Source organism: Ammodytes marinus (assembly GCF_949987685.1).
Source record: "Ammodytes marinus genome assembly, chromosome: 9".
NCBI classification, from domain to species: domain Eukaryota; kingdom Metazoa; phylum Chordata; class Actinopteri; order Uranoscopiformes; family Ammodytidae; genus Ammodytes; species Ammodytes marinus.
In genome coordinates this window covers 16,180,427-16,200,426 of record NC_137213.1, presented here as the reverse complement: position 1 = coordinate 16,200,426, position 20,000 = coordinate 16,180,427, and the positions used below count along the sequence as shown (strand labels likewise).

The 20,000-nt window shown below is 44.3% G+C and overlaps 1 protein-coding gene across 5 annotated transcripts in view; it reads right to left on the bottom strand.

Annotated features, from left to right (window-relative positions):
* Window positions 1-20,000, bottom strand: part of znf521 (zinc finger protein 521) — a 108,621-nt gene that overhangs the window by 83,190 nt on the left and 5,431 nt on the right. For 3 of the 5 annotated variants that reach the window (XM_080034844.1, XM_080034841.1, XM_080034843.1), the window contains exons 2-3: window positions 17,081-17,137; window positions 9,423-9,632 (exon numbers count right to left, since the gene is read on the bottom strand). Coding sequence is in view for 3 of the 5 variants with exons in the window: in XM_080034841.1 (XP_079890967.1) it covers window positions 9,423-9,632; window positions 17,081-17,137 (267 nt within the window). In the remaining 2 variants the exon portion in view is untranslated. The remainder of the gene's footprint in view (window positions 1-9,422; window positions 9,633-17,080; window positions 17,138-20,000) is intronic. The other 2 variants (XM_080034845.1, XM_080034842.1) reach the window with 1 other exon arrangement.

Genomic DNA, 20,000 nt, shown 5'->3' with positions numbered 1-20,000 from the left:
CTTCTGTGGTGGATATTAGTAATCATCTAGGGTCTTCATATTGATGGCCAGGCTCAGCTTGTTTGCATATTTACTGGCCTCAGAGCCCAGTCGCCTGAGGTGAGAAGCAAATTACATTTCTGCTTACCCCCACGCGCACAACTCTCTCACACTCTTTCGATTTCTATCCCTCGGTTTCGACTCTCTTTTTTTGTTGCCAACCTCGTTTCTCTTAACATGCTGATCAGTCATCTTGCGGTAAGCATCCTTGCCTGCCCTGGTTGCATCCGAATAGCGGTCTCATTTGGCCAACATCATCACAGCGTAATCTTGTTGGAGAGAGCAATCAGTTTACTTTGGAATTAGGTATTCCGTTGGCGGGCCCGGAGAGAGGGAAGGCTCAAAGGGTTTAAAGGATGCAAACGAAAGCATGCTCTCCAGAATACAGTCTTGAGCCTGATTGGGTGATAACAACCCACACAGGCTCCATGTGAGAGTAATGAATGGCCAATGGGAGGCCTGAATAATAATGCAATTGGATTAAAATCCAATCACACAATGGTTTTTGTCTGTTGACTTTGTTTGTGGGGTATGTTCTACAAACCAAGTTCATGATGAGAAAGATGCATCATGCTTTGACTGGGGGCACATAATGTCCTAATATAAAGATTACCACTCTGTTTACCACAGCCCAATCTCTCTTGACTGTCAGCCAGTCCTGCAGGATTTTGTTGATCTGATTATAATGTACATGCATTGAATATAGAATGTGCCTGATAACATAATGCGGTGATAGTAACAGTTACAGTTTTTTTTCAGTTTTTAAATTAGTATCTTATTTAAAGAGGACCTATGATACTTTTCGACTTTTATGACCCATAAACGTTGTTATAATGATTTATAGTCATGTTTAACCATACTAGCGTATCACATAATTACGTACATGCATTTAGACGTATTCCCTGCTTACTATCTGGGGTGGCTATGGAGAGCACTAAACAGTAGGGCAGCCGGTCGAGAATTCACTTGTTCAAATTTCTGGGTATCGTGTCGTCACGTTCCCGGATGTTTCCATGTATGGTAATGCTGCTCAGGCAAGCTCCGGCCATGCCCCCACCTTCCTCTCTCAGAAATCTCTGGAAATGTTCCGGAAGGAAGGTAACCAATCACAACGGAGTGGGTTTTGCAGCAGGGGGGGAGGGGCGGAGAAGCTCAAAGCAGTGTGTGGAGCAGACTGCTGTGCTCGCTAGGGTGAGAGGAAGAGTGTCCCGAAAATCTACATGGTTTTTGTGATGTGATTCGTCAGGTTGCTCTATAGCAGTTTTTAACAAGAAATTAAGACCAGAAAAGTAGTATAATAGGAGATCTTTAAATAATGGCTACCACAGTTTGGGGGGGGGGGGGAGTTACCATTTAATTAGGAATATTAATGTCTTGGTTTATCGTAGACACATGAACCAAGCTGCCACGCAATGCAGCTTTTCAAGGAATCCTAGCCACTCGTTGGGAGGCCATCTCTTAGGAGAGGCTCTCTGATCAAATCGATTGACTCCTCCAGGATGATCGATATGCCAGGCAGGTTGGAGGTGGAATAGATTAGATGACCTTTACATTCTATGTGGTGTTGAACCCCCACTGTCCACTGCTCTTAACATTAAGAAGACATCTCTGTATTATACCTGACAGCATGCTTTTACTGTCAAACAATTACATTCTGTACCGACACACAATGTACCCTCTGCCAAAGCATAGTCCAGCTGGTGGCCTTGGAGGCCTTAAACGACACCCATCCTGCCCATAAAACTAAATTTATGAAGCCACCTTCCAGTCTGAGAATATGGCAATTAGGACTAAGGAACGACTGTGTTGCTTCACATGATATTTGAGAATCCCTGTCGGTTTGTGGGTGGCTGAACTCCCCATATCCTGAAGTAGAGGAGTGGCTGTTCCACAGAGCCCTATAGCAGCCCCCACCCAAACACTACCCCCTGGCCAACAAAAACAACCCCTGGGAGGGGTAGAGGAAAAGGGGGAAACGTTGAGTCGTGATAGTGTAGCCCCAAAGTTCCTAAACCACATTGGCTAGCAGGATGCCGTCACAGCTGGCTCCGCTCTTTCCTGTGGGCTTGCTCCACGGAGCTCAGCCTGCTGGGAGACATAAACCTGTCGGACTGGTCACTCTTTCCACCGCCCTCCATCTCCCTCCTTCCTTTCCTCCCATTACTGGCAAGTTTGGCAAAAGCCATCCAAGGAAAAAAAGCCCCTTGGGGATCAATGTGCAGTTCATTTCCATGCAGACATTAGCACAATCCTATGACATTTTCATTAGGGAGTATTGACAGAGTTCAAACGCTTGTAGATGTGTTTAGGTGTCTGTGAATTAGTTACGTGTTGATTGGTGAACTTTTCTTCGTCTCGAAGCCCTGTTACATCCTGATGGTGTAAGTTATTCGAGAGAAAGCTGTCTTGCATCGTCTATGCTTATACAGAAACTTAATTACAAATCAAGTGTCTTTATACAATCGAACCAGAGTAATTAAAAGCACATTTGCCACCTAAAACATATCTCACTTTGATCATCTGATCAAAAGAAATCACATTACTGCAAACAAAAGTATATAAATGATCATTAACATTGTATTCTATAAAACGAGAATCCTTGCACACCTAATTTTGGTATGCAGATTCAGAGAAGTGAGAAAAAAAACGTTAAAATTTCATAAAGCATTTTTTGGAAAACCGAGTCCAGGATGTTCAATTATTTTAAATACATTTTTGCCTTTACTTTGTGCCTAGTTATGTTTCTCCGTATCCGCTTCATCATTATTCTGGTGAGCAGTCCGACGATTGAAAGAGAGAAAAAAGAAAATAATTTGAATTCTGGGGACCCCAGAGGAGAGAGAGCAAAACCCAGAGGTAAGATCCAAGCTCGCTCCCCCTGCCCTTCCGTTGACTGCCTACCTGGTAAACATCTCCGCAAGCTCCTTGCTTTCAAAACACGTCAACCGGTGCCTATGTACTTTAGTCTGGCCGGGCCAAGCAGGAATTGAGACTTTATTTCTTATACTTCTTCCTGTCTCTCTTCCGAGCCAGCGCACATAACCTGTCTGGCATTAATGATGTTGTTAATAAAATGCGTCTGGCCTGTGGTGGGTGGATTTGCCTGGCAGGCCTGGTGCCTGTCCTTCTCTGAGATAAGCCCACTACTGGCCTTATCTACCTCCCACAGCCCCACCCAGCAGTGCCGTGCACTGGACACACAACGAGTCAACTCATCACTGGCTAATTACCACCTCTGACTGCCTTACAAAGCAGGCCTGGACTCACATCGCTGCTGCTGCAAAGATTGGCTCTCCACTACCTTGACTGTGTCTGCCTCCACTTCTTTGTCTTTTTCCACCCATAATCCTTTCCCTCTTAACTTCCCCTTCTCCTTCTCTGTCCATTCAATATCCCGTCTAGTCTTGTCCTCTTCTAGTCTATTTTTCAGTGTTTTATTTTAAACAATATCCAGTAAGTTCTGGCAGTTCATGTTTCAACCGTTACTGAGAAGGGCAATAAGCAACAGCTCAATTGTGGGCGGTCAATTAAATCCTGTGTCTACCTTCAAGGTAATGTTCAGCGTTTCAAAAAGGACTCTTTATATTCATGTTACAGTTTCTTACTAAAGGCAATAGCATTGGTGATCCGGAGTCAGTTCAGTCTCATAGCTTCGGCAGGGCAGCCGAAGTCACTTGTGTTACAGAGAGAGGGAGCGGTTTCTTTTATTCAATTGTTTTCCACTTCCACGAGCGTGTGCCAAGGGGGAGGAAAGCGCCGGCTTAACACGCTCTGCAATTCAACACGGCCAGACGCAGTCCTATTAAGATTTAATGTGCCATTCTTCTGCTTGTGCCGCTGAAAAAGACTTGCAGGCTGAGGAAGGGAGTGAACAAAGAGCAGGCAGAGCCAGGGCCAGGGAGAGATGAAGAGAGCAGGAGAAACAGAGACAAGCACTCCTTGGCCGGGTCTTTGTCACACAACTGATGTCAGTAGTTTCAAAGGGACACTACATAGTGGAGGGAAAACATAACAACACTAGTTGATATAGTGTTTTCACTCTGTGTAGTTCGAGGTGAGTACATGAGATCATCTCTGTTTTGTCCACATGTCATCCCCGCTATTGTGGCTACCTACTTAAGAAAGAGGTCAACTGGATGAAGTCACAGCATGTGTTTAGCCTCTCTGGGCGATGAATTATGTGTCGTCTAAAATGCAAAGTGCAAGCACGCAGGTGCAGCGAGGGAGCATGTGTGCGCGTTAATATGTGTGTGTGTGTGCGTGTGTTTATGTGTGTTTGCATGTTTAAGCAAATAACAGATTGAGCAAGCAAATACATGAGAGACAGTGTGTGTCAGATAGAGGGGGATGTGAATATAAGGGAGGCATGGAGTTGCACGGCTGGCCCTGGTCATTTCTACCTTGAACACAAACACAAGCATGAAACGCAGGCTCCCTTATTCTTATTATGATTGTTTTTTTCTGCAGGAAAATGCAGTCCTCGTCTGACAAAGAGCAATAAATACTTTATACAGTGCATAATGTGTGCAGTGTGAAGCACAGGGGAGAGAGAAAGAGGGCGTCCTCACGAGGGCATATGCTTTGAATTCCTAATGATACTCCTGTTACTGTTGCCGGCATTGTCGCACAGAGAGGAAAAACGCACAGGGAGGCTACGCCACGGAGTCAAACATCTACTTTAATACTCCCTTTCTTTCTCTGCCTCTCTTTCCCTCCCATACCTATTTCTCTTACACGCACACAGAACATGCCCCCCACATAAACACATACACACAGGAAAGACTCAAGCCCAATTCTGAGAGCTCACTCTAGCATGAGGTCTCTTTTCAGTGGCTGCGTTGTGCCAGAAGTAGCTATTCTCCCCTGACCGCCTCTCCTCCTTTTCAAAGCCTTGTAATCAGTGTGCTGCTCTTTGTACCAGGATGTCGCAAGACACCCGGCAAAAACACAGCAGAATTCCTGATGAACGGCAGTGGCTCAGAGTTTGGCTAATCAGGTCTTGCTCGTGTGGCTTTCCTCTTATGTGCGGCCTTTTGAAGCAAATAAAGTCTTTGCAGTTTGGCACATTCTTCTTGGCAGCCACAAAGCAGCTGTTGGATCAATACGCAAAGTTAGTTGAAAAAAAACAGTACACCCAATAAGGAGCCTGTTGGAAACAGTAAGTAGAAAACATGGCCTGCCAGGAGCCTGTTCATAGTTGAGGGTATTACTGAATGTTTCCATGCTGCTGACCCAAAGACTTGATGTAAATGAATTCAAACACTTCAAACAAACATGTCGTGGTTAGGAACGGATGGGGGGGGGGGAGACATATCAGTGGCCTTCAAAAATGTGCATGGTTCCCCCCTCGCAAACTGAGAAATGTGTCTAAACTATTTCTATCGTATTACCATCTTCTGCATTGTTGGGGGATCTTATTGTTTTTCACAGGGTATTAATATTTCATTTGTATTTTTCTCATAAATCTGAAATGTATTTTATTGAAGCTGAGTGCATTTTGCAATGTCTACAGGGAAGAAGAAAGGGGGAAATCTACATAATATAAATCCATATATGGCCCAGTTATCTCTCTCTCTTTCTCCGTTGCACCCTCTCTGATTGATTCCTTTATCTGAGGGAAGCAGAAGACATGCTCTGTTTGCTCGCACAGTGGCCGGCAGGAAAACAGAGAAAGACACTTATTAAAAAGGTCATCTCACAGAGGGTTAAAATAGCAGGGCACAGCTCTCTCTAAGGGGAGCAGCCATGCCCCTCCTCTAGTGAAGGACACAAGAAAAGGTGTTGCTCAAGGGAGCTGGACCCGTAATGAAAGAATGGCCACCAGGCTGACAGCCCATGTGTGCACTGGGCTATTCAAATACCTTCAGAGACACGGAATTGGAGAACTGACAGTGAAAGGCTTTGTGAAAATGCAATTTTCTGAATTAAACTTTGAGCTAGCGGTGTTATTTTTATTTACAGTGTGGGCTGCCTTAGTAAACACAAGTTGAAATGAGCTGAGGGGCGAGCTATTTCTTTTGGTGAGTGTATCTGAAGGCACGTTTCCTTGCCTACCATTGCAATCTCATATCATAGCATATGAACAATGTCTTATGCCAACTGAGAGCAAAAGTCAAACTGCAGACACTGTTTCTATTTTTCCACGAAAAGGATCGGTTAACAATACGAAGGCTGTGTGCAGAGGCAGACAATGCAGTAAGACAGTAAGACAAAGCATTGTGAAGTGTTTTTTGGAAAGGCCTATGGAATAGCAGTGCCTCCAGCCTCCTGTGTCCTCCCCAGGGCAGCCTAAAGCCCTGTCGGCAGGATGCTGATCCCCACACGGAAACCTGATCCGCAGCCATCCTGGAGCCGGAGGGGGGACCGGGGAGAGTGCTCTCTCTCTCTCTCTCTCCCCCCGTGGAGCCCCTCCACTTTCTGCTCCGGCGTTAAAGGGGTGCTCTGGGGGAACATTCCTCTAGCCCTGCCCCAGCCAGCCTCCACTCTCAACCCTCTAGAGGAGAATTCTTCCAGCCCTGCCCTAGCCTTCACTGGGATCTCCAGGGGAGCATTCCTGAAGCCCTGCCCCAGCCCAAGACGAGCTCCCCGGGGACACATTCCTTCAGCACTCTCTCTCTCTCCCTCTCTCTCTCTCTCTCTTTCTCTCCCTATATCCCTCCTTCTCCCTCGCTCCCTTTCTCAGACTCTTGCCTTCCTCTGCAGTCCAGCATTAGCGCGATCAATAGCACCGATCGCATCAGGGACACGAGGCAATCCATACCCATGCACTCCCTTAGCGCACTGCAGTGGTCACGGCTTAAGTGCATGGAAAGGTGTTATACCTCTGCCAGACAGGGGGGGAAGAGGAGGAGGATGGGGGGGTGACAATGGCCGCCATTGATCGTGGCGACATGTAACATCTTTCTCTTTCTCTCTGTCAATCGGGTGTGGTCGACGTGCAGCTAGAATCTGGTTGGACTTTATTTTTCGTCTGTTTTGTCTTACTCCTTGCGAAACTCGTGTTCTATTGTAGAACATGGACGCAGTGTATAATGAGCCCCAGAATGAAGACACAAAGGTAGTGGGCATGGGCACATGGGCATGTCTGGTTCTGGTAACACACTGTATACGCTTATGGGATATCAGCCGAGGGAAAAGAGATGAGTTCTGTCAGGGAACAGCAAGCAAATCTCCATATGTGGATTGGTTCCAGTCAAGCACTGCAATTTGTTTACCAAAAATAAAACATTTGAAATTGTAAAAAAATTGGAGGGTTTAGCAGGTGCTGGTGCTTGATTAGAAAATGGTTCTAATAAAGGATCCATCTGTGAGTAGAGACTTGATGTAAGGCAGATTAATTGGTCATGGATGTCTACATAATGCCACATAGGAAATCCAACCCACCTCCCCCCCAACACACACACACACACACACACACACACACACACACACACACACACACACACACACACACACACACACACACACACACACACACACACACACACACACACACACACACACACACACACACACACACACACACACACACACACACACACAGAGTACTTAGTATGCCTTCTAGAAGTTTCCTTTCTCCCACTGTGTTTGAATACTAATAGAGTGTTTCTGCACAATCACAATACCCTAATGGCAATTACATTCTTTTGTTTGGTTTCCACAGAGGCTCTTATCCAAACTGGGTTTTTTTCATCATTGAGCAATTAAGAGTTATTTGTCCGTAAGATTGACATTTATAAAAGCCAGGCTTAATTATAGTGAAAATATGGTCAGTCAAGACCACATTACATTACAATGGTGCTTAACATAAAAGGCCTGCCCTAAATTGAATACACAATTCTTATACTATTAACGGCTATTCCCAGATTATTACACCCCCAAATAAGTATAACTAAAAGAGAATGTTAATTCAAGTATGACCACTATTTACCCCCATCTTAACATAATGCCACTTATGTTATTTTATTTCCTAGGTTACACAAACAGACTTTCTATAAACCTGTGTTGGCTTGAAGGAATTGGGTGTCACATTGAAAAAAGGGTGACAAGAGATTCTGCACTTAGCTTTCCTAAAGCCAATGAATACTTTTTTTCTGGATGACAGTGATGTGAAAGTCAACAGTAAATTGATTTTTACACCTTTGAATGACTGAGCTTCACTTTGAATTTGCACACACATGAGCACACTAGTAGTGAACACAACATGCTCACCTGCACCTGCAAAGTCGCTCTTCCATTGAACATATATGCATTCCCGCTTAAATGACTGTAACACCAATGTGGTTATGACAGAATGCATGCCTGCTGCACGCATACACAGGCACACAAACATAAGACTTGGTTCCGGAGACTATCTCACAGTTAATGGAAAATCTTTGTAAAACTTGTGGGATATCCTACCCTATAATTTGTGGTTTGCTGACTGTGGGTTGCAAAATATGAAATAAAACTGTGCATGAATGTAAACAGAATAGAGACAAAACTAGCTTCCTCTTGAACAATGCTTGAATTAGTTTTTTAACCATGAACAGTAGCTTCTGTAATACATACATACACAGGGGCATTACATTTGAGGCTGTTCACATTATGTTTCTGAACAAGATAGGAAGAGACATGTCTGTGCCCAAACATTGGGAAATCTGTGTCAGGTGGTGTTTCTCAATATGGGCCCACCAGGACATGTAAAGGAGGACAGCAAGTCCAGGAGAAGCACATGGAAACCTTCAGTTCACATCATTAGTTCTGTCTGCCACCTTGTCAGAGTATTTATAGTCCTATTCATCCATCAACAGGTCAATGACACAGTCTGCCAATGGCATCCTTCTCTTTCAGTCCCACTACGTGTTACTACAGCAGCGAGCATTGGAACCATGCTAAGGGACTTTCCTGGAGCAAGGATCTGTTTTCAGTCGGTGGTCTGGTTACTGTGGAACCTTCGTGTTGCACTCAAGTGAAATGTTACAATCAGTAGAGTGCTGTGTAAAATGTTACACTGAAACAGGCAAGGACACAATGCATATTCTATAAATACACACACTGTAGCCTACAGTGATCTGTTATAAGGACACACAGAGGCCTATTATTTGTATGTAATGTTTTTTAGATAATGATGTACAGCGCATATAAATAATGTGCTATGTGCTATGTGTGTGTGTGTGTGTGTGTGTGTGTGTGAGAGACTGTGTTGTTTGGATATCTACCAAGGCTACTGGTAGTAGTCTGGTGTTGCTCTCCCCTCGGTGCAGGGTGCACCTACCAACACACATAGTGTGGCATATTCTCTGGTGAAGGCGTATAGTGCGAGAGTGGGGACTGGGGAGCAGGGAGAGAGGAGCTGAGTGGCAGAGTGGAGGGGTAGGCTCGGTGGGCTGAACGTTGTTTACCTGTCAGCTGGCATTGATTAATCTTGTGTTCGGTGAGATCGCTCAGCGACTCGAACACCTGCCGGCAGCTGTCGCAGCTGTGCAGCGCCGGCTCCTCGTCCTCCTCGTCTCCCTCTTCGCCTTCCTCTGGAGAGAGCAGCCTCCTCTTCCTCCTCAGATGGCCGGTCTCACCATCCTCCGCCGAGGGCCTCTCGAGAGCGCACTCTGGATCTGCCCAAGCCACAGGAAACGACAGAAACATAGACACAGACCACATAGTCAGGAAAGGGGTGACCCAACACGGTGAGGTAGAGGTAGTACATGCTTCCTCTGGGTGACAATAAAATGGATTTCTAGACGGTGGATTTAATAAAAACAATAATAAAAGCTGTAATAAAAATGCAGGTTCAATTTTGGCCCTCTGTAACTCAACCACTCATGCCCATAACGGAACTGTTTGGGCAGGTGAGGGTGAAAGATATACAGGCAGGCACACATACACAGACAAGGTGGCACAGTGCTCACACACACAGAACGTCTAACACACAGACACACACACGCGCACACACACACACACACACACACACACACACACACACACACACACACACACACACACACAAACACCTCTGTTATTAGAAATGTTTTTTACGTTGTGTTTGCCCTGCTTCACCCAAGCAAAACTTCAGTATATGAAACTAGACTGATGGGAATATGTGTAGTTAATAAATCCTGGATTGCAGTTTTGGCTCGGCTAAAGAAATATGAAATTCTGCCAGTGAGTGCTGAATTGCATCAGTCAGCGTCTATCAGAGAAGACAAACCGTGCCATAATATGCAGACATCTAGGCCAGGGCCGTGGATGTATGGAGCGTCGCACACAGTCAGACAAACCAAACTGAGATTGGTGTGTGTTAGGCTGTCGTCACGACACACTTCCCTAAATTATTCAGCCTTGCTCGCAGGCAGCCGCGGGTCGCACACATCAATATTCTTCAATCCATCTGCAGTTTTGTCTCTTGTTGGCTTTTTTGCTGCAGCAGTGCCAGGGGTGGGCGACTGACTACCCTGAATCCTGACTAGGAATCATCTTTCAAAACACCAATCTAATTTGAAGTTCTTCACGCAATGCTTAAATATTCGGACAACAAATCAAACCAATGCATCGTTCATTTACAGCGCGCCGTAAACATCTTCACTCTGGAGCGAATATGGCTTGCAGCGGCGTCTTATAAATAGGCAGCATGGCCTGCAGCTCTCTTTCTCCCCTGTTGCGACCATTAGACTTCACAATAAGACTGATTAAAAAGCCACGCTTACAATCAAGTCACCCTGGTCGAGGCTTTTTTGTGGGAGAAGAGTATTTGCACTTTAGTTGGCAGCCATTTTAAGCCCCACTGATGCAAGTGTTCCTAAGCTTGTCCTGAAACTCCGGAGGGGAGCGTTAGGAGGAAACCTGTTTTTTCGCCAAGCACACACTTAACAGTGCCTTAGGACAAAGGAGTGTGTGGCACCAACGTGTGCAGGTGTGGGTGTATAGTATATGTATGTGTACATGGGCGGCCATTTTAAGTCCTCTTTTCTGTAGGGTGCTCTGTGAAATTCCTTGAGGAAAAAGGAGTTCCAGAACTCATCAAGGCCACCCAGGATTTTTTCTTTCCCCCACTTGCGCCAAGTATTGATGTAACATCACACCCTCCATTGTCCTTCCCTCTTGGCGACTGAGGCTCTCGGAACATGCCCTCTAAAAATATCAGCACTGTGGTCCCCGGTGGGACCATGCAGAACAGAACAGAAGGTGTTTCAAGAAAATGAAAATCCCAACCCAATCCTCACAGATGCAGGCCTTTCTTGCTCTAGGGGAAACACTTCTGACTGAGGCAAAAAGCCACACAATATGGACTTATGGACTTATGATTCATCCACACGAGCAGACGCAGAATTCATAATATGGACTGGAATTTGAACATGTCAGTACTGTTTTTTTTAAAGAGCGCCTGCGGAGGAGGTTAAGACTTTGATTATATTTTTTTCCAACAGCCTTTATGAATCATTAATTTAGCTAATATTACAGCTCAGTCCTGTCAGAGAAAACATCTAATGGCTATATTTAAGCATTTTATGATTTAGCTGAAATATATAGATACATTTCTCACTGGGAATGCGTAGGTGTTTTACTCTGTTGTTCATAATAGGTTTATGTTTTGAAATTGGTCCAATTGAAAAGAAAAATAGAAAATAATAAAAAAATCTTTATTATACAACAAGTAGTTCTGACCATGCAATCTGATTGGTCAATGGGACATTAAGAATGTCAGTCAAATCAGCATGAGAGCACGGGCAGTACATGTTAGTCCTCTAAGAATATTACTCCGCCATTTCCATGGCAACATTGTAACGCAATTGCCAAAGCGGAAGGAATAAACGGCGGAAATACTGTTTCACAATGTCTCGTTTTGTAATTCATTTGATTTGTTTGGCGACTGAAGACACAAAAAAAAATCAGACAAACTGGGATATTCATGAGATAAAAACCCACAGAGCTTTACGCGTATGTGAGTTTGATATTTTTACTCTCTTGTTTTTCTCTTGTTTCGAGTGACAAGTTTCAGCTGCAACTTTCAACAGCAAAACCAAGGACCGGGTCAGTGCTCCCGGTCGAGCAGAGTGACCTCTGGTGCAACACTGTGATGTTGCGCTGGAAGTGTAAACTGCTACATGTTTGTGTGCGGGGGGGTTTGTTGGGGGAGCATGGGGGTGTGTATGTGTGCGGGGGGCTTGACACGGCAAGGTCACGTCCAACCCTGGGATTAAAGAGCCACGTCAATACTGAGGTTCCTGTGCCTCTGGGCCTCATACAGTAATCCATCAGATCAGGACATCCTCCTCTACCAGTCTCAACGGGCTGGACAGCAGATCAATACCAGCATGCTTGGACTGGCTGACAATCATATGTGGAATATGCGGGGGGAAGATGTGTCTGTGGCATATTGAGAATGTTTTGATCGTGCCGTATTAAGCCCTTGTTAATTTCTTTTTAATTAGCTTGACAATGTTGGTATAGGAGGTGAAGACGAGAGGGAAAGCTACATTGACCACTGATCCATATTCTGATAATGTCAGCCCGAAGTGAGATGATCGTATAGCTCGGACTGAGAAATTACTCATATTATTATTACCTATATAATAAAGATCTGACTTGAGATTTTTAGGGATACGTTTCCAATCTTTATGGTAATAAAAGCACATTAATAATGTACTAATAAAATGTTGAAATCTTGAATGGTGATTGACATCTTTAGGGGCCATGTAATATCCGTCTGAGTCCGAGTTCATCCATCATACACACTCTCGTCTCTTAGGGTGCCCGGTGACATTTATCATGCCACAACTTTCATCTTGTGAGTTGAAGAGTCCCCTGGACCCCCCACCCTTATTTTATTGAATATTCTGCTCTTAAATATTTATAACCTTTTAATTGATATTCTCTTCTCTGCTCCATTAGCCCCACCAGGGACCTGTGTGGTCCATGGCAGGGAGGCCTGCACTTGTCTCCCCCCCCCCCCCCCCCCCCACACTGTCATGGCCCACACACTGAGACAGGTTGAGACGCTGACCCCAGGGACAGGAGGAAGAGCGTGAATGTGCAGGAATACTCAAAGGAACATATAGTATAGGAAAAAAATAGCGTTAAAGTGAAGAGTCTGGCCAAGTCCCACAGCCAGAGAATTAAAATAGGAAATATGATCTAAAATGTTAATGCTCACCATGAACTCTGCCTCGAACCTCACTGGAGATTTGATGTCTAACCCTAAGCCTCAAGATTAAATGAAATATTGAGCGCTAAGAACAAGGAAAAGAGACACGGAGAAGTTGTTGTTGAATACAAGGCTTTAAAAAAAAAAGAAGAAATGCATCATGTTATGGATATCTGTGTTTTAAGCCAAACATTCATTTAAAACGAACCCCCACTCACACTGAGCAGGAAATGTGTGAAATCACTGAGGGCTATACTTCTTATACTTGCCTGTAGATACAGTGTGTCTAGCTCCATCAGGGTTTTTAGCCTGCATCTGTCTTTGTGCAATGGAAGACCTTGGTGTCGAAAAAACATCATTACCAACTCATCCCATCTCCTCATTTCCCCATAATATTCGCAGAGATTCTGATCCTGTGATGCCCCCTCCCCGGCAAACCCACACTACAACCGCCCACCCTCAAGTTGGAATTAAGAATTTATTTTAACCAGCGAGCAGCTTCTGTCGACACATGTCGGCGGGCCTGATCAAAGGTGAGTGCGCTCCTTTATCAGAGTCAGGGAGGCTGTCAGAAATACGAGGACATTAAGATTGAATAACCTTCACACGGTTGCCGGCACCTCATTATTTAAAAATCTAAAACTTTTGCAGAGCATCCGCCATATATAGGTCACACTACATTCTAATGCCACATGTGCCTCCGAGTGTATCCTCCTCTGTGTGGATGGGATTTGGGGCTCTCCACTTAGGCCGTCACATCCACTGATCCCCAATCATTAAAGAATGTCATGATCCGACGACTAGGCTGCGAGCTTGACACTTTGCATGGTTGTTAGCAATTTGTGTGGCTCTGTGTTCATATGGTCGGTGCATGCAATTTGATTTATCTGCTTCGTGGCCCCCCTGCAGCTTCATGTTAAGGACTAATTGTTTATTTCTGTTTAATATTTTGATGCAAGCATGATGCATTGAAATTTGAAAGTAGATCAGCAGAGGTGTAAAAAAAATATGGTTTATTCCTAAAAACAAAACACATTATGGGCTCAAAGTGATGCGCTGACAGAATTTTTTTCCCACCTTCTTGTACGTTTTAAAAAACAAGCAAAAAAAACATGCGGTATATTCATATATATATATATATTTCATGATGCGTGCTGAGATAAAGATAAGAGCAGCAGAGAAAAGGTGCCAAGCAATTACAGGAGGAGTAAGTACAAACTACGGAAGACAACACGGTGAGCACTACATGAAGTAAAGCAGAACATATAATCACAGGTATACAGACGGCATCATCCACCATTAAAATCTCAGCACGAAAAAAAAATAGAGCAGGGTGCAAAGAAAGAGTGCAAATCAAAGTGTTTGAATGAGAAACAACATTTGAACATACCAAACACACTCATTCTCTCTCTCTCTCTCTCACTTGCTCTCTCTCACAGGGAGTGATAATATTGAACGGAGCGCCTTGCTATGCCATTAGTGCAGTAAAAACATCAAAGGAAATGAATAATAGAGAATATGATTTTCTGAAGTGGTGGAGTGAAAGAGTCTTTCTCCCTCTTTCCTGCCGTAGTGAGTTCTGCAGTATACATTGATCTGTGGGCAACCTCAACCTCAGCCAGAGCCGGAGCCTTACAGACACTGCACCACTACGCTATACACTACTCTACTCTACGGCAACATTGCCACCCAGAAACCCCCTTTCAGATCTCTAAAAACACTTCATTTGGTCCACTCCACTTTGACAGAGCTCACACTCTCTTTCCAAAAAAAAATCATGCATGAAAAAAGAAAAAGAAAACAGCCTCAATCTGACATAGCCAAGAGCAAAGAAAGAAAGAAAGGGATGTATATATAAGCGAGAAGAAAAAGCACGGAGCATGTGGTTATAATTACGCGCAGGCAACACAGTGGTAAAGCCAAGCTGCAGATCTTAAGCCTGCTCGACGCTCTCTGTGTAAGAAAGTGCGCTGCCTCATTAAATCTCAGATATCATACTGTTCCTGCCCCTCTATAATATGCATAATACTGTCTATCTTTAAGAGGGCCTCTTTTGTTAGCATTTCTCCTTTGCCTTTGCCACATTTTCAAACATGAATGAGAAACAGGATGCGGGGCCCGCAGAATGCTCAGGGAGTCAAAGAAGAGCGCGACTGGGGGTCTACTTACGAGGCCGATCTTGACACCATGTCTGATTAAGCCCTTGGCTTGTCAAGAGACTAATGGCTATTGTTGCCCGCGTCCGTCAAAAGTGGCAAATGCATGACAAGCAGGTGAGCTTTTCCGGTGCATGCTTTCCTATTTAAGGTTTGAAAAGAGCTTGTTTGGGCAGTGGTTTAAAAACATGAAGAGTGAATTACCTGCCGTAGCTCTTTTGACACACAAGTGGCGGTTGAAAACACTGTCAAAGTTGGGAGGTTGAGACAACTTGATAGACAGCGAGAGAAAAATCGCCCCCAGCCTCTCAAAAGGGCTTACCGCTCATAAACAACTGTTTTTTTTCTCAGTGAGAAAGGGGGTTAAAAAATAAATCAGTCAGACGCAGTCAAATGAGGAAAGTGAGAAATTAATTTGAGCGCCCTCCTGATTTCTCCACAGGCAGACATCGATCATGTGGCGGCTGTCTCCCCTTCACTCTGGAGATAGAGGTGGAGGAGGGACAGGGGGGGGGGGAGATTCGTGTGTCTGAGGGGGTCGTTGTAATCAGGCACACTCATTAGGTCTACTTTGGCTCTGGATGACAGGAGGTCTCAGAGGCAAGCCTTTGCCTTTTATGCCCAGTCCTTCATCCCCCTGAGCTGAGGGTGAGAGGGGCTAAGGAGAGCAGTTTTGTTTCATTTCACAGAACCCACCCACCAATACCTATCAATAGTACACATTAATGCAGCAGCAGATATACAGAAGATATTCCTCTGTCCTTTGTTCAAGAGATGAAAAATGTTTACTGGCATATCTGATCCATTTCACGTTAAAATGGGTTGGACGTAAACACACGCGAGAGGACGATGGATAACAGCAAAAGTCAAGACACTGCCTTCTCAGTGCTACCACATGTCTGAGGCATTTGCCTTGCTTTTATGTTTGAATATTCAAGAATCCCAAATCTACCACTACGCATATACCTGCTGGATGCTGAATAAAGGTTTTACGGAGAGATCACAAACTACAACAATAATACTGTAGTCAAAAGCAGCTGAGATAAAGCCAGGCTTTATTAAAATGGCGCATGTAACTCCAGTATTTTGCAAAAAAGGAGCGCTCGGAAAAAGCTATGGGTAAATGGCTGGACCAATGTGGCAGCCTAGGTGTACCCAGGGTCCCCAGCCTGCTGGGCAAAGCCATCCATATCGGGTTTAAAATAACCACGCCTGAGACTTAACCTTTACCAGAGACAAATGAAATGAAAATATACAGTGTGGTGCATCAGGAGCAGCCTTCATTCATAGGGGGCTTTCTGCTAGCCTGACCTGAATTACCGCTCCGTTCCTGGAGGGCCACTGTGAATGGCACGCGTGGAGACAGGACACATTCATCTGGGTAGAGCTATTCTACATCATACAGAGAGGGGTTGGGAAACAAAGGGTCTAAAAAAACGGTAGGAACACACAGCAACACAAGGACGGCCATAAGCGCACCTATGTGTATGCATGCACACAAACACACCAACAAAGAAAAAAAAAAGGGGGGGGGGGGGTGCTACCGTTGTGCTTGTCTCTCACAAAAACACGGGCTACCGTGCAGTTTACAGAATGCAAACCCTGAAAGGCAGAATATACATACTTTATATCATTCTGAATCCAACAAAGATTTTAAGGACAACACACACACACACACACACACACACACACACACACACACACACACACGGATACATGATCCACTTTCCAGCCTAAAATGATGAAATATGAAATGGAGCATTACCGCTTGGAATGGCAGTCTGCCCGGGACTGTGCTGGTCCTCTGTCACATTGTCTTCTACTGCCAGAAAGAGAGAAGGGGGAGAAAAAAAAGAGGGAAAGAAACAGTTAACAGTGAAAAACAAGTTAGACAGATCTCCGTCTTTTTTATTATTTACAATTTGGACTCTCTGTATGGAAACTCCAAGAGATTTCGACAGCTTTCGACAGCTCAACCTGTGGTTTGGGACTCCACACAAGCCTTTCATATGTATGAGGTTTGGCAACAAGGCAAACAGCCACCCACGTAAATAACATATTGGACTGGGTAATGACTTGATGAATTATGAAGGTCTCCCATGAAACGTCCTCCCAACATCAACAGTGACCAAGTCAAAAACACCTTGATGACTGCATTAGTATAAGAAGGTTTCTTGGTGCCTTTGGTTAGTTAAATTACATGGTTGTCAAAATGAAGATTTGCAGAGCCCAGTGTAAACATGGGCCTTCTTACAGCTGTCTGTGATCCAAACGTAAAGGCAAAGAGAGCACAAATATCAAATAAACAACATGTCATAACAGTTAAAGCAGAAGCAAAGTGCTTTTGCTCTTTTATGTCTGAGAAAATAGTGACGGCTTGAAGGGCACTCAAAGCCCCTCATTAGGCGCATGGCAACTAAACCACTTTTGACTTTTTGACAACAGCACCGGCCTTGAAAAACACGACGTCTATTTAGTAAAGAGGTAGGAACCTTTTACATTGGAGCCTTTTTAGAACTGGTGAGAGTTCCTTGTGGCATGTCAACTACGAGCAATGAAATGGATTTTAACAGCAGGAAGAGAACAAAAGAGTCTCCCACCTGTTCCATGTAAAATGAGGGTCTCACTGAGGGCTTCTTACGCCTCTGTGTTCCACCCCTGCAGTTGAAATGCATTCTCCATTATGTCTTTTCTTTCTAACCTTTCATTTTCCTGGGCAAAGAGGAAAGGGGGGAGTCTGACAGGACCTCCCAGTAGGGGAGTATGGCAGCGACTGCCAAAGCAGAAACTGGCGCACTTTTAAAATCTCACAAAATATCCTGTACTTTGCATAATTAAGGCGGGATCCTATGGTGGCAGAAGCATTTTCCCTCAGGGGAGCGAGAGTCGGTGTCAAGCAGGGTGTCAAACCTCAGTGAAAAATGAAAAGGAAAGTGTCGAGCTGTTCGCAAGCGACGGAGTAACTGTGTTTTTGCTATTGGGCCTTGTCCAGCCAAAACTGGAGTCACAAAAAAAAAAAAAATCCTATGAGCTAAGCTTTCTATTGAAAATAACCTTTGTACAGAAATGCCGCTGCTATTCACTCAAACATAATGTAATAGTGTATGTAATCGGAAATATCCCCCTTAGTAATGTTTATAACTTATGTACACATAAAATATGCTAAACAAATGGCCGTGGGTCTGGCAATTAATTAGCTAAATCAATTAAAAAGTGATGGAAAAGAGACAGGGTTCGACTCCATGGAGGTATATCCCTCTGAGCCAGCGAAGATGACTGTATCAGCCAACACAGAAACCTTGTCCTGCTAAAGGAGGCCTCAGTGACTGACGCCCTGAGAGTTTAATGAGTTTCTCCAGCACTGTTGAGCGCCGTGCATCTAAGATCATTTAAATAGGCTAGGGATAGGGGGTCCTAATAAATCCCCCATGGCTCTGTCAAGTGATTGGCTGTTTGGGAGTTATTTTGTTTTTGATTACCGTCCCTGTTGGTGAGATGAGGGAGTTCAGGCAGAAAATTCTATTTCACAATGCCATAAGAACTTAAACATTGCAGCGATTTGCAGTGATTTGTCACCACTGTGAACTTATTAAAAGTTTTGTCATTTAAAAGTAAACAACTTCCATCACAGGGTAAATTCTTTGCTCATTTGCACCTGTCTGCCAGATAATTAATAGCTAGCTAGGAGCGATCATAGAGGGTGAGCTGTCAAGTAAAGGGGGGGGGCAACCTCCTGTGATGTTTCAAACAAGCTGGACATTTGATCAACACTTCTTTGAACGCAGTGCAAATACAAAAAGCGGGACAGTTTTAATTAATACACCGAAGCTCACAATCGCCTCATGATGACTCAGTCCACAATGTTGTTAATCCATCACTGATATCAGTTAATTAATGTTTGACAAGGTACAGTGTATCAGACAGTCAGTGACAAACTGTAATCATGCTGCTAGGTTTTGTTGATACAATACAAGACACACAAGGGACCATTTCAGCACTGCTCCTTTGATTTTCAAAAAGCGCAGCAGGAAAAAAAAAGATAATCCCACAACAAGTGGCACCGCATTAAAGGCCACTAATTAACACACTGGCCACACACAAAAAATGAGCGTAGACTAACTGTCATTAAATCGAGAGTGACAATCCCAAAAGGCAGGACCCTTTTTAGGGATGAAATAATGTTATACAGTTAGAGGGGGGGGGGGGGGGGGGGGGGAAACAAGACGCAAAAAATGAAAAGCAAAAATGCAGCGTAAAAAATTAATGAAAAAAGACAAAAAACAAATTCATAACAAATCGAAGCAGATTGATCACCACATGCGCAGCCGCAGTCCTAGACACATCACACCCAGGCCAAACTAATGATCTAATAGACATGAATAAGCAAAACATGACAAACTCTCAGCGGCTTGGACCCTTCCTATTTCATCAAATGGATTCCTGTTGTGTAAGGGAATCGCGTGTACTACCTACGCACCCACAAACAAGTGCATATAAATTCTGGACATTTTTTTGTGCTTTTATTTAGAGATCGCCGCGTATTTGTGCGTCTGTGCATGTGTGTGTATGGGTATCTTGCAGGCTGCACTTCTCAGACATAAAAAAAAGGCCCTGAGTGTGTTCCTGGATATGCGTGACTCATCTGCTTGGTTACAGCCAGCTTGGACGATACAGTGCAGAACACA